The sequence below is a fragment of the Saimiri boliviensis genome, chromosome 11 (assembly GCF_048565385.1).
Source record: "Saimiri boliviensis isolate mSaiBol1 chromosome 11, mSaiBol1.pri, whole genome shotgun sequence".
Taxonomy (NCBI): domain Eukaryota; kingdom Metazoa; phylum Chordata; class Mammalia; order Primates; family Cebidae; genus Saimiri; species Saimiri boliviensis.
The window spans coordinates 17123309-17148285 of record NC_133459.1 but is presented as its reverse complement, the minus strand read 5'-3'; the positions used below and the strand labels follow the sequence as shown (position 1 = coordinate 17148285).

The following is a 24977-nucleotide window of genomic DNA, read 5'->3' as shown; positions in this document are numbered from 1 at the left end:
CGGCTCACTGCAACCTCCACCTCCTGGGTTCAAGCCATTCTCCTACCTCAGCCTCCCAAATAGCTGGGATTATAGGCACGTGCCACCATGCCCAGCTAATTTTTCTTTTTTTGAGACAGAGTCTTGCTCTGCTGCCCAGGCTGGAGTACAATGATCTCCATTCACCACAACCTCTGCCTCTTGGGTTCAAGTGATTCTCCTGCCTCAGCCTCCAAAGTAACTGGGATTACAGGTGCGTGCCACCATGCCCAGTTATTTTTTTTGTATTTTTAGTAGAGACGGGGTTTCTCCATGCTGGTCAGACTGGTCTCAAACTCCCAACCTCAGGCGATCTGCCCATCTCTGCTTCCTAAAGTGTTGAGATTACAGGCGTAAGCCGCCGCGCCCAACCCTTTGTTTATTCTTTAAAAACTCAAGATTTTTTATTCCCTCTTCTCTGAGAAAGCTCTCAGGCTAAGTCTTGCCTTGTCCTAGAGAGAGCCCCATGCACTGGGGAAGCCCAGAGAATGATAGGAAGCCCACAAGGCACAGGAGGCAGGCCCAGCCCCCTCAGGATGGCTTTGCCTGCGGTCTGGCTGCTTCTCTGTTCCCAGACCCCCTCCTTCCGTGGACCTTGAGTGACACCTGTTTCTGAGTCCCCTGGGCCAATAAAAGCCCTGCTCTGACAGCCAGGAAATTTTACAAGGAGCGGTCAGGCTTCAAGGTGGTGGGAAGCCGCCATGGCCTCCAGACAAGGGAACAAGAAAGCACCCAGGAATGTGCCCAGGAGAACAGCTGCAGGAGGATCAGAGCGGGAGGGGGGCCTGGAACCAGGCAGCTCAGATATCACCTCCGACTAGAAGGGAGGGAAGGAGATGAGCTGGCTGCTGCCGCCTGCCCCCTTCCCCTTGGTGTCTCCCTCAAAGGAGTGGGGACAGGGGGCGGACGGGTGTCCGCTGGGTCTTGGAGTGCTGGAACACCCCTTGCTTCTAGGATTGTCCCAGTTGCTTTCAAATTCCAGCTTCTGACTCAACTTGTTCCTTCCCCTGGCTGGAAAGAATGTGGGTTTTGCTAGCTGCTGGGCCTGGCTCAGCCCCCATCCAGCCCGGGCCCCTGGCCAAGCTGCTTCTCTGAACTTCCAGTTTCTGCACCCGTGGCTTGCAGGGGGTGACCATACTGACCCGACAAGGTGGTCTGAGCTTCCACCAGGTCATGTGTGAGAAGCAGCCCAAGCAATGCCAGTGGCACCAAGTGGGTGCCAGGCAAGGGCTGTTTCCTCTTGGATAGGAGTGCTTGCTGTCAGCAGTTTGGGGTGGTCCCTCTGCAGGCTGCTCTGACTCCCTGAGCACTGCTTAGATTCTGGTAACGGGGATCTTTCTCCTCTCTCAATGCCTCCCCATCCATGGAGAAGGCAGCCTGGGAATGGATTCCCACAAGAACCATCCATCACGACCTGTCCTGGTTCTTCCTCCTCCATCCCCAACCCTCCAGCCTCTGCCTTTCCCTTCAGGCCCCCAGAGAGGCTCCTGCACTTGGAGAACAACTGTAGGCCTCCTGGAATTCAACAGCTTGGTCTGGGGAGGTGAGGCAATGCCCCCAGGCCCCTTGCGGCAGGCCTTTACCCCAGCCGCCACCCCGGGACAGGCTAGGCAGTCCTCAACAGGTTCTGGGGGTTGTGTCGACAAGCAATTGTCGGAGGCTCTTGGTCTTCTCCCCTCTTCCTTCCCACACACTGAGACTGTGGAGGGGATGTTCAGGGCCGTCAGGGGCTGCCCACCCTGCCCTGATGCACCTAACCTGCCTGCTGAGTCTGCTTGCATGCTTCCTGTAATGGGACACTCATCACCCATCTGAGGAAGCTAGGCTTGTTTGGATCACTTCCTCTGCTCATCAGAGATTTGGAGATTTTTATACTCCCCAAACCCTCTCTTCTGGCTGAACTAATGCCGTCCCTCCCTCCCTTCTTTCTTGCTTTGTGAGATGGAGTCTCGTTCTGTTGCCCAGGCTAGAGTGCCGTCGGCTCACTGCAACCTGTCCCTCCCCAGTGCAAGTGATTCTCCTGCCTCAGCCTCCCAAGTAGCTGGGATTACAAGCGCCCGTCACCACACCGGGCTAATTTTTGTATTTTTAGTAGAGATGGGGTCTCGCCATGTTGGCCAGGCTGATCTTAACTCCTGACCTCAAGTCACCCACCTGCCTCAGCCTCCCAAAGTGTTGGGATTACAGGTGTGAGCCTCCTAACTGCATTAACTGCTGGTGGCATTACTTGTCTACACAACCCCCTGGGCCTGGTGCAGTAAAGCCACTGACCTTGGCCGTCCCGAACTTCTGAATCTCTGGAGTATGGCTGCAGCGCCAACACCGGGATGCCGCCTCACCTGCACACGCGCCTCGGTCAGCTTGGTCCTCTGCGCCAGCTCCTCACGGGTGTAGATGTCCGGGTAGTGGGTCCTCTCGAAGGCCTTCTCCAGCTCCTCCAGCTGCTCGGCCGTGAACGTGGTCCGACTGCGGCGCTGTTTGCGCTTCAGCGGGAGGTCCGGTTCCGACTCCACGTCCGAGCCTTCGTCCAGCCGGTTCCCTACAGCAGGAGGAGAGGGAGGGAGAGGGCAGGGGCTTAGAGAGATGGCAGGGTGCCGGGATCCGGGAGGAGAGCACAAAGGCACATGTGTGCCCACCTAGGACCCGTCACTGCACTGAGGATCAGACCCCTCCCAAGCACAAGGAAGAAGGATGCTCCCCCAGCATTATTTATCAGTGTGAAGGTCGCAAAGCAACCTCCATGCCCAACCCTAGGGTACTGCTTAAATGCTTTCTTGCAAAGCCTTTCTCTTTAAAAAATAGTCCCCTCTGGTTGGGCGTTTTGGTTACTTCCACTGCCATGCAAGGAGGTCCATGACATAAGACTCAAGGGGTGGTGTCATGGTGAGATACATTTGACAAAATCCATAGAGCTATATTCTCGGTTAAAAGGGCGGAATTTTACTGTATATTAACTATACCTCAATAATCCTGACTTTAAGAAAAAGCCAGCCAGGTATGGTGGCTCATGACTGCAATCCCAGCATTTTGGGAGGCTGAGGCAGGAGGATTGCTTGAGCCGAGGAGTTCGAGACCAGCCTGGACAGCATAGCCAGACCCCACCTCCAGAAAACAGTAAGAAAATTAGCTGGGTGTGGAAGTGCATGCCTGTAGTCCTAGATACTCAAGAGGCTGAGGTGAGAGAATCACTTGAGCCTGGGAGTTCCAGGTTATAGTGAGCCAATCACACCATCACATTTCAGCCTGGACAAGAGAGCAAGACCCTGCCTCAAAAAAAGAAAAAGGCAAGGCAGAAACCAGTGTGCGAAGATAGATCCCACTTTTGGACAAAGCACACAGGACACATTAGGAAGCACTGTACCCCAAAAATAACCGATGCTAACCTCCGGGGCGACAGGACTTTTGTTTTCTTCTTTACGCTTGTTTACATTTTAGCATTTAAAGAATAGTGATCCTTTAAACAGCAACGGAGTGCATCTTAGGAAGTAAGGAAAGAAGGAAGGCGGGAAGAAATCAAGCGAAGGACAAAGCAAGTGGATGCGTCCAGAGCTGCCCATTAAGAAGCTTAGATTCCGGGCCGGGCGCGGTGGCTCACGCCTGTAATCCCAGCACTTTGGGAGGCCGAGGCGGGTGGATCACGAGGTCAGGAGATCGAGACCATCCTGGTCAACATGGTGAAACCCCGTCTCTACTAAAAATACAAAAAATCAGCTGGGCATGGTGGCGCGTGCCTGTAATCCCAGCTACTCAGGAGGCGGAGGCAGGAGAATTGCTTGAACCCGGGAGGCGGAGGTTGCGGTGAGCCGAGATCGTGCCATTGCACTCCAGCCTGGGTAACAAGAGCAAAACTCGGTCTCAAAAAAAAAAAAAGAAGCTTAGATTCCAGGCTTGGCTCTGCTCCTAAATGTGGGTGACCTTGGGAAGGCCACCTCCCCTCCTTGGGCCTCACTTTCCCCATTTGTGACATGAAGGGTCTGGATTAGGTGGCTTCCAGTGACAAGCTCTTTCTGGGATGTCCCAGGGTCTCTGAGTGATCCCCCCAGGCTAGAGGAGGAGAAGACCTCAGCTGAATGACCTTGGTCAAGACCATGGACCCCACTCCATCATCCCCACTAATTTCCACCATGGAGACTGGGGGTGGGTGAAGGCCTTTTGTTTCCTGGACCTGAAGAGCACGGAAGGCTGGAGCCAGCTTGCTTCCCAGGCCTGGTTGGGGTTATCAGGCCGGGAATCTGTGGCCACAGGAAGTGCTGCTCAGCCTCCTTAGCTGTGGGGGCTGAGGTACCCGGGGACTGGTCCCCATCAATCCTATGCCTCCTGCCCACCTCTGACCCAGCAGAGGGGATGTTGCAGGCATCTCCCAGCGAGGGCTCCCCTGGGGAGCTGCGGGGAGCGGGGAGAAGAGGAAGGAGAGAGGGAGATGGGAAAGGGAGCAGACACTCAGAGGTCACCTTCCTCCCCGCCCCCTCCTGCTTTCTCCTTTTTCCCATTTGCCTTCACTTCTTTCTCTCCCTTCCTCTCCTCCTCCATCTCGGGTATTCCTGGAAGCGCTTTTATGTTTTTGTCATTCACTCATTCACTCCGTCCCCCAGAGCGTTTATTGAGTACCTGGTATGCACCTGAAGGGCTTAGGTATGCAGTGGGCAAGGTAGGACCTGAGCCCTGGGCTTGAGGCACTCAGCCTGAGTCAAGCTAGAAGAGCCTTGGAGACCTCGTGCTGGCACCAAAGATGGGAGAAACTGAGTCCCAGAAAGGTAACGAACGCAGGGTGCACTCAGACGCTGCTCCCCTCCCCTGACCGCTTCCACCACGACAAAGATCCCCTGCCTCCCCATCGCTTCAAGTGTTAATTATATAAATAGGCCTAGGCCCCTCCCCCAAGGGGCAGACCCCTCCTCCCCTCAACAAAAACAACAACAGAAACTAGTACAGCCTTAGACGTTAAGTGGAGGTGAAGGGAAAGGCAGTGCAGGCAGAGGGAAGGGCACGTGCAAAGGCCCGGTGTGTCAAAAGGCATGCCGGGTAATTTAATCATGGGGCCACATTCAGAGCCAGGAACCAGGTGGGTGTGGCCCGGGGGTGTGGGAGGTCATGCGCCTAGAGAGTCATCCATCTTGGCAATGCCTTTCTGCCCTGGGCCCACTCCCTTCCATCCTGCTATCTTCTCCATTGGAAAGTTATCCTTGCTTTTTGCTGACCAGTGCCAGGTGATTTCTGACTGTGACACCATGCCACACAGCAAAGGAACAGATTGCGAGAGAGTCCTGCCTTCGCCTTGGCCTGCCTCATCCCCAAGGGCAGAGACCTAGGGCCAGATCTAACCCCCTCCTCTGCCCTTGCCCTTCCTGCCAGGGCTGCCAGTTACCCAGCCCCCCAGTCCCTGTGGGGAGACCATGGTGGGCATAGCTGGCATCCTGGGGCCCCTTACCCACCACGACTAGGGCTCAGAGCTAAATACAACTAATGCCAAGGATTCAATTCCTGAAATGCACTGCATAACCTCCGTGTTCTGATGGAGACAAAGAGAGCCAGCCTTTGAGGCTTCAGAGGAAGGGAGCAGGCATTGGTCAGGCAGGCAGGGAGGTCAGCCCGTGGATGGGGAATGAGGCCCAGATTCTCCAGTGAGGATACCCAAGCTCAGATAGGAGGTGAGTGGGATGGGGAACAGAGTTGTGGGGAGTGCAGTCTCTGGGCAGAGATTGTCCTCAGAGCTGTGAGGTCAGAGATGAGGGCAGACACAGGCCGTACCCTCGGAGAGCCCCAGGCTGGTGGAGGAGGAATAGCCTTGTCCTGGGAGAAATCCTGGTCTTTTTAATTTATTTTTTATTTTTATTTTTTTGAGATGAAGTTTTGCTCTCACCCAAGTTGAGTGCAGTGGCGACATCTCTGCTCACTGCAGCCTCTGCCTCCCGGGTTTCAAATGATTCTCATGCCTCACCCTCCCGATTAGGTGGGACTACAGATGCATGCCACCACGGCCCAGCTAACTTTTGCATTTCTAGTAGAGACGGGGTTTCACCATGTTGGCCAGGTTGGTCTCGAACTCTGGTCTTGAACTCCTGACCTCAGGTGATCCTCCTGCCTCGGCCTCCCAAAGTGCTGGGATTACAGGTGTGAGCCACCGTGCTGAGCCTGGAAATCCTGATCTGATTGAGTCTCCATTCAGCTCTAGAGCAGCGCTGTCCAGTAGAAGTTTCTGTGATGATGGAAACATACTAGATTTGCAGTGTTCAATGTGGCAGTACTAGCCACAGGTGGTTTTCAGCACCTGAAACCTCCCTACTGCAACTGAAGAACTTCATCTCTCACTGTATTTAATTTTAATTCAAATTCACACAGTCACGTGTGGCCGGTGGCTACCACCGAAGCCAGCACACACCGAGACAATCACGAACACAGTTGTTCTCCTTTTAACAAAGAGGGGGCAGGCCCCAAGCTCATAGCTTCCTGTGTGCAAATCTCTAGGTGGAACTTAACAACGTTGCTTGTTTTTATGCTATTTATGTTTTTTATGGTTCCCATCTCTTTATAGGAAACGATACTCATTTTCCATTCATAAGAGCATTAATATCCTTGAATTAGATTTTTTTAAAGGTGCTTTTAGGCTGGGCACAGTGGCTCACGCCTGTAATCCCAGCACTATGGGAGTCCGAGGCAGGCAGATCATGAGGTCAGGAGTTCAAGACCAGCCTGGCCGATATGGTGACACCCCATCTCTACTAAAACTACAAAAATTATCTGGGTGTGGTGGCACACACCTGTAAGTCCCAGCTACTCGGGAGGCTGAGGCAAAAGAATCACTTGAACCCATGAGGCAGAGGTTGCAGTGAGCTGAGACCATGCCACTGAACTCCAGCCTGGGAAACAGAATGAGACTCCATCTCAAAAAAAAAAAAAAGGTGCTTTTGGATGAAAGTAAAATATTAAGGACATAATAGGACAAGATATAAAGTCGTGACCAAAATCATGAATGTAGTTAGTGAATGACCAACATTTATTTGCTTTATGCCACTGAGTGAGAAAATTAAAGGTGCTTCTGCCAAGCCCCCAGCCTCAGTGCCTTTTCATGCCTCCTCCGATCCCTCTGTCCTGCAAGTCACCTGCAGCTTTCTAGACTCACCATGGAGTTCTGGGTCGAATTCCTTCCTGTCTCCCTGTCCCTCTCACCCCTTAATCTGCATGGATTTGGGGAGCTCCAGAGAGATGCCTGGACCAAAGCCCAGACTGGGGAAGGCCAAGCAGGGCCCACAGGTCTCTCCTGTCGGAAGGGAGCTAGGCTGATCCTCGTGGATGTTGGAGGCTGCCATAACAACCCTCTCGGTACTGAGTGGGGAGGGCAGAGCTCTGTCTCACTGCCTCCCGAGATCCAGAGAGATCTTAAGAGAACGGAATTGTAATTTGTTTGTGACTTCAGCCCCTGAAAAAGAGCTTCCACCACCTGCCTTGGCCAAGGTCAGGGGAAGAGACCCCCATTCTAAAACCTCTGTGCCAGCCTTCATAGCTCTGTGAAGCTGGGACTACTGACTCCTTTACAAACAGGTATACCAAGGCTCAGAGAGGTTCAGTCGCTTGGATGGAAGACACACAGCCAGTAAGCCCTGGAGAGGGATGGGCAAGAAGGGATAGATTGGGAGGGAGTTTGAGGACCCTTTGGGGCAGCTCCAGTCTAATCAGGAGCCCTGGTCTTGGCAGCCTGATACCTGGCTGCTGGGCTCTGTCTTTCTCTAGCTATGTGGTCTTGGACAAGTCGTTCCTCTTCTCAGGACCTTGGTTTCCTCAGCTATAAAAAGAGGATAACAATACATCCTCGTATGCCTCCCTGGATGGCTTTGAGAATGGAATGAAATAAAGATGATGGGCTGGCGTGGTGCCTCACGCCTGTAATCCCAGCACTTTGGGAGGCAGAGGTGGGTGGATCACCTGAGGTTGGGAGTTCAAGACCACCCTGAGCCACATGGAGAAACCCCATCTCTAGTAAAAATACAAAAATTAGCTGGGCATGGTGGTACATGCCTATAATCCCAGCTACTTGAGAGGCTGAGGCAGGAGAATCACTTCAACCCAGGAGGTGGAGTGAGCTGAAATCACCCCACTACACTTCAGCCTGGGCGACAGAGCGAGACTCTGTCTTAAAAAATAAAAATTAAATAAATAAAATAAAGATCATGGGAGTAATCTGCAACTTCAAGGACCCATGAAGGCTATTACCGTTGTTGGTGCTGAGGATATTGACAGTGGTGATGACAGAAAAGGAAGAGGGTGGGGGGTACAGGGCCAAAGCAGCGTGAGAGGGGACACAAAGAGCCCCGATGCCACCACACTGGCCTCACTTCAGCTTCCTGCACACCCACTTTCTTGGGGTACCCTTTCCCCTCCCTACCCCTGGAAACGCCCTTCCCTCAGAGTTTAATTAATCAGCAGGATTAGGTGGAATTGGCCGGACAGGCCCTGCTGGCAAGGGCTGAGTCATCTGTGCACCCAAAGCTGGTCACCTCGGTGAAGGCTGGGCAGCCGGTTTGGAGAGGGGGTCTTGGGGAGAGTGAACGTGGGGATGCATTCGTCAAAAGGCAGCCAGATTCAGGGTGCGCAGTGGGGAGCAGCCTCGTGGTCAGCCTCGGCTCCTGACCCCACACTCTCAAACAGCCAAGGAATGGGATGGTCCCAGGGGCTGCTGGTCTGGAGATTGTCCCGGAAGAGAAGGATACAGGGAGAGACACTCTCTCTGGGTTCCTGGATCCTGGCTTCAGTTAGGGATGTGCGATGGCCCATACTGAGCAAGGGAGAATTGCAGCTCCTACCTGAGAGACCTCCTAATCCCATGGGGGAGAAACAGCCTCTGTTTTAGAAAGCTCCCAGTCTGATGGAGGAGATATCATCCCTGTCTTGGGGATTTTCCAGTCCAGTGGAGGAAACACTATATGAACCAGGGCACAGGATAGACAAAACATCAGGGCAGATCCTGACGCATTAAAGCAGCAGAGCCTCAGGACAGAATGAGGGTCGGAAGGGGCTGGGAGCAGTTTGCGTTGTTAAAGCTTTGGGGTGGGGGAGGGGAGCAGGAGCAAGTTCAGCTCCAGGCTGCGGTGAGGATGGTGATGGTGCTGGATGGAGGGTTGCCATGGGCAGCTCTCATCACCTCTCCCTCAGCCTCTGCCTCCTCCTTCAAAGCCTTCTTTTAGAGCTACTGACCTCTGGAAGTCATCACTGACTGCCAGGGTGTGCCTGGAAGCCTCAGCCACACCAGCAAGGCCTGAACCACCATCGGCCCTACCCACGTGTCCCCACTCACTGTGCCATCCCATGCAGCTCCCTGTCCAGCCAATCACGGCTTCTGTGAGGAAGTGAGCCAGGTGGGTCTTGCCTTGATGCCTTTGAACATGAGCTTCCCCTGCTCAGAGCGCCTCCCTTCTTCCTGGGAGTTCTCAAAGTTCATCAGGAGACACTGACCTTGACCGTTGACGGGTCTGTCGGTCTCGTTGGGCTGGGAGATCCTTGAGTGCGGCAGGGACTGTGCCTGGGACCCAGCACGTGCTCAGTAAAGGGCCTCTTGGATGAACAGAGCTTGGCAGAGCGATTCAAGAGGAACTCTGACACGCTGCAGCCGTCACCCCCCTGCACCTGTGCACCGCACTCTACAGTTTACACGCCCTTTCATTGTCCCACTACAGTCTGTCCCTTAAGGGAAGGGGAAGGCAGGCAGTCTTATCCCCATTTTACAGATGTTCAGCGGAGTCCCGGGGCAGTGAGGCTGCAAAGTAAACCCAGGACTCGGGGCTCCTAGCACCGAGAAGGACAATTTGCCTACAGCAAGTTCCCGGTTATGGAAAATTCCATCTCTGATCCTGAAAACCAATGTGACTTCTCTTCCCTCCCCAACCTTTCCCTCCTCCCTTTTTTTGCCAGAGGAAAAGCCTTGAAATAAGGTGGTCACAATCTCTGGACCTACCCAGCTCACCGAGGACCAGGAGGGAGCCGACCCCTCTCTAAATCACGCACCCCGGATCCGTGGAGGCCAGCAGTGGCCCTGAGGCTCGGGGTCCTCTCAGCCTCCCTCACACCCCCCAGAAACCCTCCCACCCCTGCTCCTGCGGCCCCCTCTCCCGCAGCCTCCCAACCCAGCTTTTATTACAGTTTAACATAGGCCCCGGCGTGGAGCTGCGGCAGAGAAACGAATCACATAATAGTTGATATGCGTTTTAATCAAGTAATTCGGGCAGAGCTGAGAGCTGGCGAGTGTGGGCCAGGCGTCCCTGAATACCAAACAGGCCTGGGCGCAGCTCTCAGAAAATGGAAAAGTCATTTACAGCTCAGCTGGGGGCCCGGCAAGCCGGGGCCAGGGCAGGAGCCCTCCCTGCCCCTCCGAGGGAACTGCTCAGCTGTAGCCAGCGCGCGGGGCTGTGGGCTGTGGGCTGTGCGTGGGGCTCCGGCAGGTCTGGCAAGGACAAGGCGATGGGGAATCGAACCGAGAGGCAGGGGCTTAGACTCCAAGTTCAATCTCCCTCGGGGCCCAGGAGAGGATAAAGCATCCCACTCCAGTCCACTGCTGCCCACAGTCCTCTTGGGTGCTTGTCTCAGCGATGGGCACAACACCCAGCCAGCACTGTCGCTCATACCCCTCCCCTCTCCCTTCACGCCTCCCATGCAGCCAGCCCAGCACCCAGGCCAGGAGATTCCGGATCCCTGTTAGCTTGGAACCTGTCCTGGCATCTGACCTCCCCAGCTCTCCCTAGACTCCAGCCTCCACCTTCTCCCCCAGCAACGGCAGGTCTTCGCACAGGCTGTGCCCTCTACCCACGCCCCTCCCACCCTCCTCAAGGCCTGGTGAACTCCTGCAGTTTGCAGCTGGTCAGGCCGAGGACAGCGGGCCCTGAGGAGTGCAGACTCTGCGCTCAGTCTGCCTGGATGCTGTGGTCCCCACATGTGCCAAATACAAATAATAACAGAGACGCCCCTGAGCCTCCCTCAGCACGTATCATAGTCAGACCTGCTACATATTCTGTCATGTCATGTGTCCCCAGCATGCATCCAACACCCACTGCACGTTCCACAAGGACGGGGGGAGCCATGCCTGAGTGCAATGGCTCAGTCTCAGCTCACCGAAACCTCTCCCTTCCCAGATCAAGTGATTCTCCTGCCTTAGCCTCCCTAGTAGTTGGGATTACAGGCGCCTGTCACCACACCCGACCAATGTTTGTATTTTTAGTAGAGACGGGGTTTTGCCATGTTGGCCGGGCTGGTCTCAAACTCCCGACCTCAGGTGATCCGCCCACCTCAGCCTCCGAAGTGCTGGGATTACAGGCGTGAGCCACCACGCCCCGCCACTCGGCACTGCTGACTGTTTTATTCTTCGTTGCCGAATCTCCAACGCTCGGCACAATTGGGCACTCAAATTTTGTTGCAGGAATGAATGGAAGACGAAATGAGTTGGTATCCTACGGCGCATGAAGTAGTGCTGGGCTGGTAGCAACGGCATGTTCAAAGAAATGAAATGTACAGAGACAACCGTGCTGGGGACAGGGAGGTCTTCGTCGGTGCTCCCCTCCCTCTGGGTCTAAGGTATCCATCGCTGCATCCTCATTGCTGGGACAGAGCAAAACTGTACGCGCTTGATTCATTTCAAATGTCTGGGCACCCACTCAGTCCCAGTGTCTGGGAGTTCGAAGGTGAAATCAAGCCAGCCCTACTGTGAGAGTGCAGGGGAGATGGGTGGAGGGGAGGCCAGTTCTGGATAGAGTCACTGAGCTGACTGCCTGACCAGTTGGCCCTGCTCTGGTTTCTGGCTGTACCTGACCACTGCCCTGACCCCACCTGCTTCCCCCAACATACGTACTCCGCTGTCCTGGTGAGCAGGGACCCCAGCCAGGTGCCCTGCCCCATCCAGGCAGCTGGGCAGCCGTGAGGGGCCAGGTGAAGAAGCAGATTAAGTGGGGGTACAGGAGCAGGGAAGTGGCTCTGCATATACCCCCTGAGACCTGTCGTGACAGATGGGATCTCCATCAGCACCCAGGTCCTGCCTGCCCTGCCCCCACAGCCCCGCTGCACCTCCTCTCTCCCCTTCCCAGGCAGGCTCAGGAGGGGCCAGGCATGTCTTAAGGCCACAGCACATCTGGGGAGTCCATTACCTTCAACCCTTGGTCCAAGGCTACGCCACTGAGTTGCTGGCCCCAGAGGAGGGGACAGGAGCTCAGAGTCTCAGGGACTTGCCCGGGGCAACTGTCCAGAAGGTGGCAGGGCAGGGATTCTAACGTGGGGTTTTTGGGCTGGAGTCCCGCCTACTTCATGTGGCTCCCCGACCACCCAGTTCTCCACTGGGAAGAAGACAGGGTGAACTGGAATTGATCCAGTGGAGAACTCTTCCTGCTTCTTCTCAAAGGGGATTCTAGAAAGGGTCAACATGGCTCCTCCCCCACCATGGGGCCCAACAGCTGGCCAAGCGAGAGACCGCTCCATGCTGATGTCTGAAGGGTCCCACGGGCCCCTAACCAGAACCCAGACCTCAGGCTCCATGGCCGGGTCCTCCGGCTGCCCCAGAGGCCTCCTGGGGGCCAGAAGCACTGGCAACGTGCGGATCCAAATAGGCTCTGTCAGACTCCAGATCCTACACCGTCTCCCAGGGACTAAGAGGCCCACAGCTTCCAACTCCAGGAGAGGTGGGAGGGAGGAGAATGTCTTTGGGAAAGCCAGAGTCGGACTCTCACCTTGTTCACAAAACTTTTTCTTCTCCAGGGAGCTCTAATGGAACCTCATCAGGCTGAGTTTTAAAATTCTAAGCCTGGCCAGGTGCTGCGGTTCATGTTTGTAATCCTGGCACTTCAGGAGGCCAAGGTGGGTGGATCGCCTGAGGTTAGGAGTTTGAGATCAGCCTGACCAACATGGTGAAACCCCCATCTCTACTGAAAATACAAAATTAGCCAGACGTGATGGTTCATGCCTGTAATCCCAGCTACTTGGGAGGCTGAGGCAGGAGAATCGCTTGAACCCAGGAAGCGGAGGTTGTAGTGAGCCGAGATTGCACCATCGCACTCCAGTCTGGGCAACAAGAGCAAAACTCCGTATCAAAAATGAAAATGAAAATAAAGTAAAATAAAATTCTAAGCCCTAAGTAGATGATTTGCACCACAAAATGTGATGTAAGTGGAAGCCGCAGTGGGGCATTCTCTGCGCTAACAGCGTGGTACGGTCCTCAGACACTAGAGGGCACCGTGTACACATTCCTGCCGGGAAGGAGACTTTCTAGGAAGAAGGAAGTAGTATGGCTTGAAATGGCACTGTGTAGTTGCATGGGCAGAATTCAGGGCCCTGTATTCTCATGACGGACCCAGAGCTCTTTCTTCTGCACGAAGCTGTGAACCAAGCATAAGGGCACATATGGGAGAAAAGAGAAGGGGTGTAGAGGGCTGGAACCATCTGAGCCAAGGGCACTTAGGGAAGGTTTCCTGGGCGCAGGGAGTTCAAAACCACGGTCCTCTCCCTTGAAGCAAGAGGTTGAAGCTGAACATGTAATCAGGACCTTTCCAACTCAGTCTCTTTAACATGCTGGTGTCCTCTGCAGTTAATGTAGGGTTTTGGAAGGGGTGGCAGCTGTGGATTAGTGAGGAGGGTGAGGTGGGACATTTTAAGAGGGCACCTTGGGAGTAGGGGCAGGCCAGCTCTATGAGAAGCTCAGCTCAAATCCTTTTTTTTTCTGTCTTTTTTTTTTTTTTTTTTTTTTTTTTTTTTTGCGACGGAGTTTTGTTCTTGTTGCCCAGCCTGGAGTGCAATGGCTCGATCTCGGATCACTGCAACCTCTACCTCCTGGGTTCAAAGGATTCTCCTGCCTCAGCCTCCTGAGTAGTGAGGATTACAGGTATGCATCACCATGCCCGGCTAATTTTGTATTTTTAGTAGAGATGGGGTTTCTCCATGACGGTCAGGATGGTCTCAAACTCCCAACCTCAGATGATCCACCCACCTCAGCCTCCCAAAGTGCTGGGATTACAGGCGTGAGCCACCATATCTGGCTCAAAATCTTTCACACTCTTCCTGTGACTTTAAGGCCGTCTTGAAATTCCTTGCTAGTTCTCATTCACTTCTCTCATGGGTTATTTCAATCATTTACTCACTCAAGTTATTTAAGCATCAGGGAGAGCAGCTTTGTGTGGGGCAGGACAGAGGTCACTACGCTGCTCCTCAAGGGCTTACAGAGGGTGGTGGAGGCAGCCAAGGGCTGGCCCTGGGGGACAGGTGGGAAGGGCAGAGGCGGTAGAGTTAGCCAGACCTGAGTTCAGATTCGAAAACTTCCTCCCATCAGCCATAACTCCTGAGTATGTTTAAGTCCTGAGCCCCATTCTTGTTCTTTCTAAAGGGCGAGAGTGATGAGAGATGAAAAGGAGGGAGGGAGGTGAGGAAAACTGGGTGGAGGCCGAGCTCGCAGCCCTGCGGGTGACGGGCTCGCCTGGACTGGCCGACCTGCCAGCCACCACTCCGACCCAGTCTCTCCTCTCCTTCAGAACGGAAGCCTGGCAGGTCGGGAGCTGGCACTCTGGGCTCCTCCGTGACCTGCTGTGTGAGCCTGAGCATGTCACTTGTCACTTGTCCTCTTGGAATCTCCATCCGCGTATCCATCTCCTGGGAATAAGAGCCACCACCCTGCCTACTCCCCAGGGTACTGGTGGGGCTCCGGGGGTGGGAATCTCGAGAAATACACAGAGAGGGCCACCCTGATTCAGCTGTCCCAGCCCCCCACTAACCTAGGAAAGTGACTTCATTTCTCTGCGCCTCAATTTCTTCATCTGTAAAATGAGGAAAAGAATAAAACCAACCCCATAGAGTTGTCATGCAGGAGATGAACGGAATAACGTCAAGGCAAGAGCAGTTCCAGGTACGCAGGAGGCAGCAATCAGTGTTAGCTGTTACTATTGCTGCTGTTATTATTGACCTCTCCACGCAGTGCGGACTTATTTTCCTTCTGTATCCCTCAGAGGCGAGCACAAAAGACAAAGGCAAGGAATGAGGGCACGAATGAATCAATGAACAAATGACTGAATGAATGAATACGCCTTTGTCATCCCTTCCTTCTTCTTCCACGGCGGAGGCTTTGCACAAACCAAGTCCCGCCCACAGACCCCACATCCATCCCATCCCCTCCTTTTCCTGGAAATCTGTCCTGGATGCAAACGGTCCCTACACAGAAGAGAGGAACAGGTGGTACCAGGTAAGTGATTCAGCTGCAGCGCAAACGCTGGAGGCACGAAGGGGCCGGAGGAAGACAGAAGCCCAGGAAGCTGGAGCAGAGGAGGCTTCAAAACCAGCGCAGGGGAAACAGTAGCAACTGGGGCCCCAGTGGCCAGACGAGGCTGCCCGGCATGGTAAGGAAAAGGCAGCCCGACCACCCATCCGCGCCCCACAGAGTGGCTGTGAAAGGACCCTATGGCTGAGAAGCCAAGCCTGCTGGGACCCTCCTTCTCTCCCTCCCCGTGTCCTCACCCCTCCTCCGTGCTGGAGCCCTGGGAGGCAGAGGGGCTGTGTCCAGTTAAAAAGTTGTTTGGAGGTGGAGATGGAAAATGGCTTTGGGCATCCTCCCGCTGTCCATGTAACTCCCTGCTTCTGGGCTCAGCCATGAAGAAGGGCTTCAACCTGGGGCTCGCTCTACCCTGAAGACGGGGCTCTGTGAACCCACACAGCGTTCCTCCGTGGGGCTGGGTGTGAGGCCACAGAAGAAGAAACATTCAAACCCCTGCAAGCTTCGGCTGTACTAAGCACCTTTCCCGTCGCAAGTCACATCATCTCACTACAACTCTCATCGGTATTTCTATTAGCCCCATTTTACTAAGGGTGAGGAAACTGAGGCTCAGATGGGTTCAGTAACTCAATGGCAGAGTGACCGTGAAGGCCGGGCAGCTGGACCCAGTGCCCTCTTAACCATCGAGGTGGCACTTCTGAGCCTGCCATGCCAGGTCCCCCCAGACCAGATCAAACAGGCCCACCCTGCAGCACCGCTTCCAGGCTGCACACCGGCTTGCACCCTAGGATGATGCCCCCAAATTAGTTCCTGTTGTCTAACCCCACCATCCTCCCAATCTGGACACGAAGGCCAGCTAGTCCATGAAGCCCTCCAGGACTGCCACATCCAGAGAGCTCTGCTTAAATCCCTGGGGCATTTGCTGCCCAGGCAGCCCTCTCAGCCCTCGGTATCAACTCCTGTTGGAGTTGATGGTTTCAGTGGGTATGTGCGGAAAGTCCGAACAGCTCTGCAGCTCCTATCATTCTAGAATGCTGTTAATAACAGTCTGTATAGGAACTGCAGCCATCAGTTAACTAACGACGCCATGGACCCTCGTCATCACACGCACACAGCCAAGGGAACTGATGAGGCTTCCCTAGAGTCACAGCTTCTGCCCCAGGACTCTGTGCCAGTTTCTCTTCCCTCCGGAGTTATTTCTATCCTTCCAGCTTCCCGTCTATTCCCACGCTTCTATCTTCCTTCAAATAGGCCTCCCAGGAAAACTCTGAAACCTAACATTCTGTGTACCTAACGAGGTGTACAGAGAACCACGTGCCCCACAGGTGTTCACCAAGCACCCAGCGGAGCCTCACAAACCCACACTAACAAAGGCTGCTGCAGTTAATGTTCATCGCGACAGGACCTGGGGTCTCAGGATGCTGCCACTGTGAAAGAGACCCAGTCTCTGAAAGACGGGCGGCTGTGGGCCGGTCCTGGAGTGCCGATGAGAGAGTCAAGTAGGATTGCTGGAAACGGAGGCCCGACGCCCCCACCACGGGGCAGATGCTGTCATGGAGTCCAGGCCGCCTGCCTTAGAAACAAAAACTCCACCTGAGAAGCCCACCCAAGGAAACAGACGTCACCCTCTGGAGACCCCAGCACCGAAGCCATCAACTTGATTATGTCCCCTGTTGCTGCCTCCAGGAACGCCAGGTTTAAACTGAGTTGTCGTGGCTGAAATGTCCCCACAATCATCTACAGTCAACCAGCACACCCCCTCTAGATGAGAGCGCTCTTCACCCTGCCCAGAGGAGCGTCCCTGGGAGCCTGCGGACTGGTTGTAAAGATGAGCGGACTTGGGGTTGAAACCCTGAAGTTGGTCCCTGACTTTACCTCCAACTTGCTGTGTGACCTTTGCAGAGTCTAAACCCCAATCTGAGCTGCATTTTCCCCACCCCTAAAACCAAGGGGTCCTCCTGGATCTCCAAGAACAACCTGAGGAGGGCCTGGGCTGCATCTGATGGATAAACCCCACCTCCAGGGTCCAGGACAGTACCGCGCATACAGTGGGGCTGGCTTTCAACACGGCCTGCTGCAGGAGAAAGGGTTATGGACTGGTTGGGGAGGGGAGTTTCGGAAGGGACTGGGATCCTAAGAGCTGAGCTACAGGACACCCCGAGATCATCTGCTTCCTGTGGGGCAGGGGAAGGACCCATTTCATCACCCTCCCATTCTGCCTGGGGCCTGCCCTGCCTCCCAGGATTGCCCAACCCCCCTTTTTCCCTCTTGGGGGTTGGGGGGAATCCTTATCCTTCCCCTCCCTTCCCCCCTCCTCCCCCGCTTCCCCTCCCCTCCCCCAGAGAGTCATGGGCCCCTTGTGTCTCAGGCTGGTCGCTGGGCAGTGAGAGGCCTTTCATGGTGCATTCTCCCGCTGCCCCCCTCCCCACCCTCTCTCCCCAGCAACCCCATCCTGTCGTGCCCCCATCAATCTACTGCAACCCAGCCCTCTCCAGCTGGCCTGGCTGGGCCATTCCCGGGCAGAGCAGGTCCACAGTGGAAGGTGGTGGAAAAATGTGGACAAATTTCTGATTTGCAACACTCTGGGAAAGAGTTTATTGCCATTGTTTGCGGACGAATGTATAAATAAAGCAAGGCGAAGATGGCAGGGGGAGGCTGGTGAAAGGCAGAAAACGAGAAATTTTATGGCCATAAGGAGCGTACTCTAATGGTGATTTTTGAGGCACTGGACCATGGTAGTTACTTAGCCAAATGATTGCTGTGAAGCTGGGCGAGGTGGCTTATTTCTTAATTACTGTTATGCATTATGTCAGGCAGACGCCCCAACCCTGGAAAACTTGGTCCTGAGCGGACCCCGGCTTGAAGCCAGCTCCTGGTGCTGGGATGCTGGCTGGCGGGCAGATGGGAGGCTAAGTGGGGACCATCACCTGCCCTGATCAGAGCAGTGTCCCTGGGGGCTGCTGCATCTCCCCACTGCCCGGGCTCCTGCCCCCCGAGACACTGCCCAGAGAAGAGTCAGAGAAAGACTGGAACTTAGAGCCACACCTCCAAGATATTAATTCACTCAACACATCGGGGTTGAACACAGGTATGAGCCCCGTTCTGAGCTAGTTATGAGTGCTGTGGCAGAAAATAAGACTTCAAAAGCTATTTACGAAAAGCAGCCGGGGGCTCATTCCAGCTTCCTGGCTGGGAGTCTCTGCAAAGCTGTTCAGAGAGCAGGACAGCAGGTGGGAGGGGCAGCCTGAGAAGGGGGCCTGGGCTGTATGCGATGTATTCATTACCCCACCTCCAGAGCCCAGGACAGCACCAGCAGACACTTGGCTGGGGAGAGGAGAGATGCCCTGAAATTGGCCAGGTACGTGGCCTCTCTGAGCCGCTGTCCTTCACCTGTAAAAACTGGGTGGGGCTGAATAGTCCCTTGTTGGTTCTAACATCTTAAGAGTCTGCGATTCTAAGATGCTGTGGGTCTGTTGCTGTCAGAGTTGGCGGGGTTGATTTTTCCCAGGTGATGGGCACGGGCCTATTGGACAGTTTCAACTTTTATTCATGGTTGGCATGTGTCAGGTAAGGCGGCCACAGAGGAAAGAAGGGGGGTACTGAGGGTCTCCGATGTCCCAGGAAGTCAGTGTGCACCACATCCTTTCACAGAATCCTCACCAGCATCTCATGGGGTGAGCACTCTTTCAAACACTCGGAAAGGTGTGGAGGCTTGCTCGGATGCTAAGCAGCAAGGTCTCCATTCAAACCCAGATGGATCAGACACCAAAGCCAACGAATGCATTTCAAGTAAAGCAAGCCGCGCCCCCAGCATCCTCTGGACCAGCTGTGAAGTGTTAGCAGCATCAGAATCACCTAGAGGGCCTCTGGAAACACAGGTTTTGGGCCACACGGAGGAACCTAGGAAGTCTCATTCCCAGCAAGTCCCCAGGTGCTGCTGCCACTCCCGATGCTGGGCGGGCGGGGCGGGGGGTCGAACTTTGAGAACCACTGTTCTAGAGAAATGCAGAGAAAACTACCACCAGCGAATCAACAGGACCACGCTGCTCTGTGAAAGGGAGCAAGAGCCCAGGGAGAAACATACAACCCCTCTCACCCACCATCACGACAGAAAAAGAGGGACAGACAGCGGTGCCAAGCCCTAGCCCCTCATGGCTCCAAAGCCCTGGATCTTTTTCACATGAGAAGGGTGGAGCCGATGCCAAGGGGTCCAGCTTGGAGCTGCTCCTGCAACTTGCCATGGTGACCGCGTCATCAGATTCTTGACAACCTACAGTCAGGAAGCCTGCCTCCCCCGCCTGCCTCGGGCTCTGGACTCACCTCTTTTCACCCCTTCTCTGTACCCTGGCTCTTTCCCTAAGTCCCTTTTCTCCTCACCATCTTTCCCTTTGTGTTCAGCAATCAGGTGTGTCACTGGTATTTGCAAGGGGACAGAGCTGTCTGTCATCTTCTCAGGAGAGTAACCTTTAAAAGGCTGAGGTCAGGAACCACAGCTGACACCTGCCTCCTCCATGAACTGTCTTCCAGCCTCCCCTCTGGAATTATTTGGAGGAACCATGTTTCCGCTGCATGAAGATAAAGATTTTTATCTGTTTTATTCATTGCTTTAGCCTCAATGCCCAGAAGGGGGCCTGGCCCATGGTAATTGCTCAACAGACATTTGTTGAATGAATGAAAGAATTGACCAGATCTGTGCAAGAAAGTGCCGTGTTCCAAATAGTTTGCTCTTCAAGCCAACGTGATTGTTGGTGAGATGTTAGGATTGTTTGGCACAATCATTTCATTAGAGATGTATTTATGCAACACCAGACACCTGGCCTCTTGCTGAAAGTCCCAGCTAGCCAGCTGAACGGTTCCAAGAGGTCCAGAGGATTGACACGATAAAGCAACACGCAGGTACTACGTCAATTCCCCCTTCTGCTTCCAGATGCCTCAGCCACTCAGAGGCCTCCAAATGCAAATGCAGTGTTTTCATTATGCCTCTAAAACAACCTCCCCTGCCTGTGGAATCCCTCATCCACCCCGGGGTTTGAGTGTCTCACTGCAAAGAGTCAGACTTTGGAATGGGTTCCTGAAGGAGCCACTTTTTAAAGGAGTTAAAATCCAATTTGATCCTGCTGTTTACGCCTTTTCTAGTTTGATGCGTTTTAGATAAAAACATTTTTTTTGATCAATAAAAATAAAATCTGTTACTCGCACCCTAGGGCAATTATTGCTCTGAGCCCAGTTTCCTGAATCTTAATCAAATAAATAATGTTATTTTCCCAAAATGTGGCCAGCCATAGGTGAGTTACATTAAAGTAGCAGGGAGGTGGTATACTCTGAAAACACACTGGTTCCGAGAGGGCACAAGGTCATACTTCTGGATATTTGGGGATAGACAAAAATGTGTTCATTTAAGGGGCTGACGCTGTGGGGTTGGGCTTCTCCGTTCTGAGGAACAAGTGTTCCTCTCCATGGGGACAAACCAGTGGTAACTGGTGTCTATGACGCTCCTGCCTTGTGCTGGGTGCTAAGTTTTGCATGATAATTGGCATCATTGCAAGCACTCAGAGATGGTGGGCATCAATATTAAACCAGTCCTAAGGAAGTGATTCCAAGAGGGGCAGTGATTTATTCAAGGTCACACCAGCTATATGTGGCTGGGTCAGGAATTGAACCCAGGTCCGTCAGGACTTGACCCCAGGTCCGCCCTGTCTGTCATGCTACAGACCCCTTGTCACTCCATCTCCCTTTCACTAAGACAGGGCGGTGAGGAGGCCTTGGAAATTGCATCTCATGTACCTGCCAGTGGTGCTGTGTCCAAACTCTTTTACCTCCTCTTCCTCCCATCAGCACCATGCCGGGCTTGCTCCAAATAGCCCTGATGGAGGCTGCATAAAAGACTAGTGCTCTGGCTGGGTGTGGTGGCTCACGCCTGTAATCCCAGCACTTTGGGAGGCCGAAGCAGATGGATCACCTGGGGTACAGAGTTCAAGACCAGCTGGCCAACATGGTGAAATGCCCTCTCTACCAAAAATGCAAAAATTAGCTGGGCACGGTGCCACATGCCTATAATCGCAGCACTTTGGGAGGACGAGGCAGGTGGATCACCTGAGGGCAGGAGTTCAAGTCCAGCCTGGTTAACAGGATGAACCCCCCTCACCCCACCAAAAATACCAAATTTAACCAGGCATGGTAGCATATGCCTGTAAGCCCAGCTACTCGGGAAGCTGAGGCAGGAGAATTGCTTGAACACGGGAGGCGGAGGTTGTGGTGAACCGAGATTACATCATTGGACTCTAGCCTGGGCGACAGAGTGAAACTCCATCTCAAAAAAAGAAAAAAAAAAAAAACAAAACCCAGTTCTCTCCAGTCTGGGGCTGCATTTGGCAGGCGGGGACGTGGATGCCTATCTGGGAAGATGCTGCATCACGTGCATCCTGAAATTGACGTGGAAGGACACACACCTCCTGCCGGCCACGGTGTGTGCACGGTGCACGGTGCACCCTTACAATCCTGAGGACATTTATTTCCTGTTGTATGTTTCTGAACAAAAAATGTTGATCTTTTATTAAGAATCTTATGTATTCTGTAAGAGATGGGGGAAGGGGATGGCTTGGTGGCCTCAGAGGCTAAGCTAGACCTGTAATACCAGGAGACCAGGGGACCTGGTGGCTAGAGTCAGAGGGGCAGTGGTGAAAGAATAGGAGATGGCAAAGGGAGATTCTGGAAGTGAAGGGCGTTATCAAGGGTGCGTGGGAGGAGGAAGCTGTTAGGGTTGGACATCAGGCTGGTCACCTGGGTGAAAGGAGGGAGGGACACAGATGCTCATGGAGTGTTCCTTCCCTATGCGCCAAGCTCTGCTCAGACATTCCAACATTTCATCTTGACAGCTATACCAACAGGAACTTTATTATTACCATTTTATTTAGGTATTTACTTTTTTTTTTCTTTTTTGAGACAGAGTCTCGCTCTGTTGCCCAGGCTGGAGTGCAGTGGTGCGATCTCAGCTCACTGCAACCTCTGCCTCCCAGGTTTCAGTGATTCTCCTGCCTCAGCCTCCCAAGTAGCTGGGATTACAAGTGCCCACCACCACACCCAGCTGATTTTTGTATTTTTAGTAGAGACGGGGTTTCACCGTGTTGGCCAGGCTAGTCTTGAACTTCTGACCTTGTGATTCATCTGCCTTAGCCTCCCAAAGTGCTGGAATTACAGGTATGAGCCACAGTTCCCAGCCTACAGTTTTTTTTTTTTTTTTTTAAAGACAGGGTCTTGTTCTGTCACCCAGGTTGAAGTGTAGTGGTGCAATTATAGCAATTATAGCTCAGTGCAGCCTCAAATTCCTGGGCTTAAGTAATCCTCCTGCCTCAGCCTCCCGAGCAGCTAGGACTACAGGTGGGCACCACCATACCTGGCTCATTTAAAACAATTGTTTTGTAGAGTTAGGGTCTTGCTATGTTGCCCAGGCTGGTCTCCAGCTCCTGGCATTGAGTGATCCTCCTGCCTCATCTTTCCAAAGCACTGGGATCACAGGTATGAGCCACCACACCTGGTCCATTCCCATTTTAAAATGAAAAAAGTGGAGGTGCTCTGGTTAAACCACCAACCCAAAGATATAAGGGAAGGCCAAGATTCGGGACTTGAATCCAGGCCTGCTGAGCCCTCTGAGATGCTGGGAGGGAAAATGTCTGTTCAACGTCATGCTCCCAGGACCCGCTCTCCACCATCGCACCCTCCTCCCACCTGGCCCACTGCGGCCTCCCAGCCCCAACCTCTGGCTTTCTTCCCCTCCCAGGCTCGGCTGTCTGCCCTCTAATTAGATTCCCCTGGAAATAAGAGTGCATTGTACAGTTCTGCTAAAGGCAAACTGATTTTACCATTTCTTTTCTTTCCTCCTCTTTAATAACTCACAATGTCTCAAGGAGGTTTCACTTAGGGGCTGCACACTGGAAAATTATTCTGTCTCTCATGCACTCATTTTTCTGTTGAGGGAAATTGAAAACTGGATTCCTCCTCCGTCACTGGCCCCCTCTCTTTGCCTACCCTGTGCCCGGAATATTCTAGTCCGCTCTCAAATTGCCTTCTAGGCCCCTCTCTACCTCGAAAGCAAGGCCTGCTGCCTTCCTGCCCCACAGCTTGGAAAGGCTGGCAGGCCTACTGAGCTCAGAACAGTGAGGGGTCTTTCAAAAGTTTAGCAAGGAGGGAGGGAGCGAGGGGGTGTGGGGAGCTGGGAGCCAAGCGGTTTGCCCGGCTTTGAGATGCCTTTGCCCCCAGAGAACTGGACTGGCTCCAGCACTTTTGAGGCAGGATTTGGGTGGGTTCTGGGCCTTTATTGGCCCCATCGGGTTCCCGTTAAGTGTCAGAGTAAATTATAAACAAATGGGTCCCATTTCCATTTCTGAAGGCGTCTCCAGCCCTGCCTTCGCCTTCTACGTGTACTGTACGGGTATATCCTCTTAAGTGGTGCCTGATGGGACAAGGAGCCAGGTGGAGGGACGCACACGGGCCCGGCTGTGGTCTCCATGGCCTGCAGTCCCCGCCGGCAGGCTGGCACCCTCTGGCCAGGCCCTGGATCGAGACCAGCGAGGTTTCCGGTGTGACAGATGGACAGATAGACTGACGGACGGACGCCCGGGGCTGCAGGTCTGGGCCCCAGGTCAACAGGTTTCGTCAATTAGGGGTTGAGAGCTGAGGCCAGAGGGAAAGCAAGAGGGTGGAGGGGTGCTTAGTGGAGAACGAGGCCTGGGCTGGGGCTGCTGGGGCCACAGCTGAGGAGGTGGGAAGAGCACAGGCAGGTCCCCTGGGCCTGGGCACTCCGGGCTTTGGGAACAGAATGTCTTTGGCGTCCCGGGCAGGGCAACCGAAAGCCACCTCCACCCTGCCCTACAATGCCCCACCCCTCAGTTTCTGCTCTCACGATGGGGGTTGGAAACAGGAGACTCAGCCACACCCTTGCAAACAATTGATTTTAAAATAGTTGGGATTATTTGCCAGACACCAAACTGCCGGCATTTACTGTTTCATTTCAGCCTTGCCGTGGCTCAACGAGGTAGGTATTATTATTATTATTATTATTTGAGATGGAGTTTCTCACTGTCACCAGACTGCAGTGCAGTGGCGTGATCTCGGCTCACTGCAATCTCTGCTCCCAGGTGTGATTCTCCTACCTCAGCCTCCCAAGTAACTGAGACTACAGGCATGCACCACCACATCTGGCTAATTTTTGTATTTTTAGTAGAGACGGGATTTCACCACATTGGCCAGGCTGGTCTTGAACTCCTGACCTCGTGATCCACCTGCTTGGCCTCCCAAAGTGCTGGGATTATAGGAGTGAGCCACCTCGCCCTGCTGAGGTAGTTACTATTTTATAGACAAGGGCTCTAGGATGCAGAGAAATCCTCATCAGTGATAATTTCAGCTCATAGGGAGCGCTTCCTATGTATCAGGAGCTGTTAAAGGCTTTTTTTTTTTTTTTTTTTTTTTTTTTTTTTTGAGATGGAGTCTGGCTCTGTGGCCAGGCTTCAGTGCAGTGGCACAATCTCAGCTCACTGCAAACTCCTGGATTCAAGTGATTCTCCTGTCTCAGCCTCCAGAGTAGCTGGGACTACAGGTGTGTGCCACCATGCCTAGCTAACTTTTATATTCTTAGTAGAGATGGGGTTTCACCATGTTGGCCAGGCCAGTCTCGAACTTCTAATTTCCTGATCCACCCGCCTCAGCCTGGCCTCCCTGTTAACGGCTTTTTGTGGATTAGTTC

The 24977-nt window shown here is 53.6% G+C and overlaps 1 protein-coding gene across 2 annotated transcripts in view; it reads right to left on the bottom strand.

Moving 5' to 3' along the window:
* The window catches only part of PAX7 (paired box 7), a 110104-nt gene that overhangs the window by 47947 nt on the left and 37180 nt on the right, over nt 1–24977 (bottom strand). For both annotated transcript variants that reach the window (XM_003934949.3, XM_074380163.1), the window contains exon 5: nt 2358–2557. In XM_003934949.3, coding sequence (XP_003934998.2) covers nt 2358–2557 — 200 coding nt within the window. The remainder of the gene's footprint in view (nt 1–2357; nt 2558–24977) is intronic.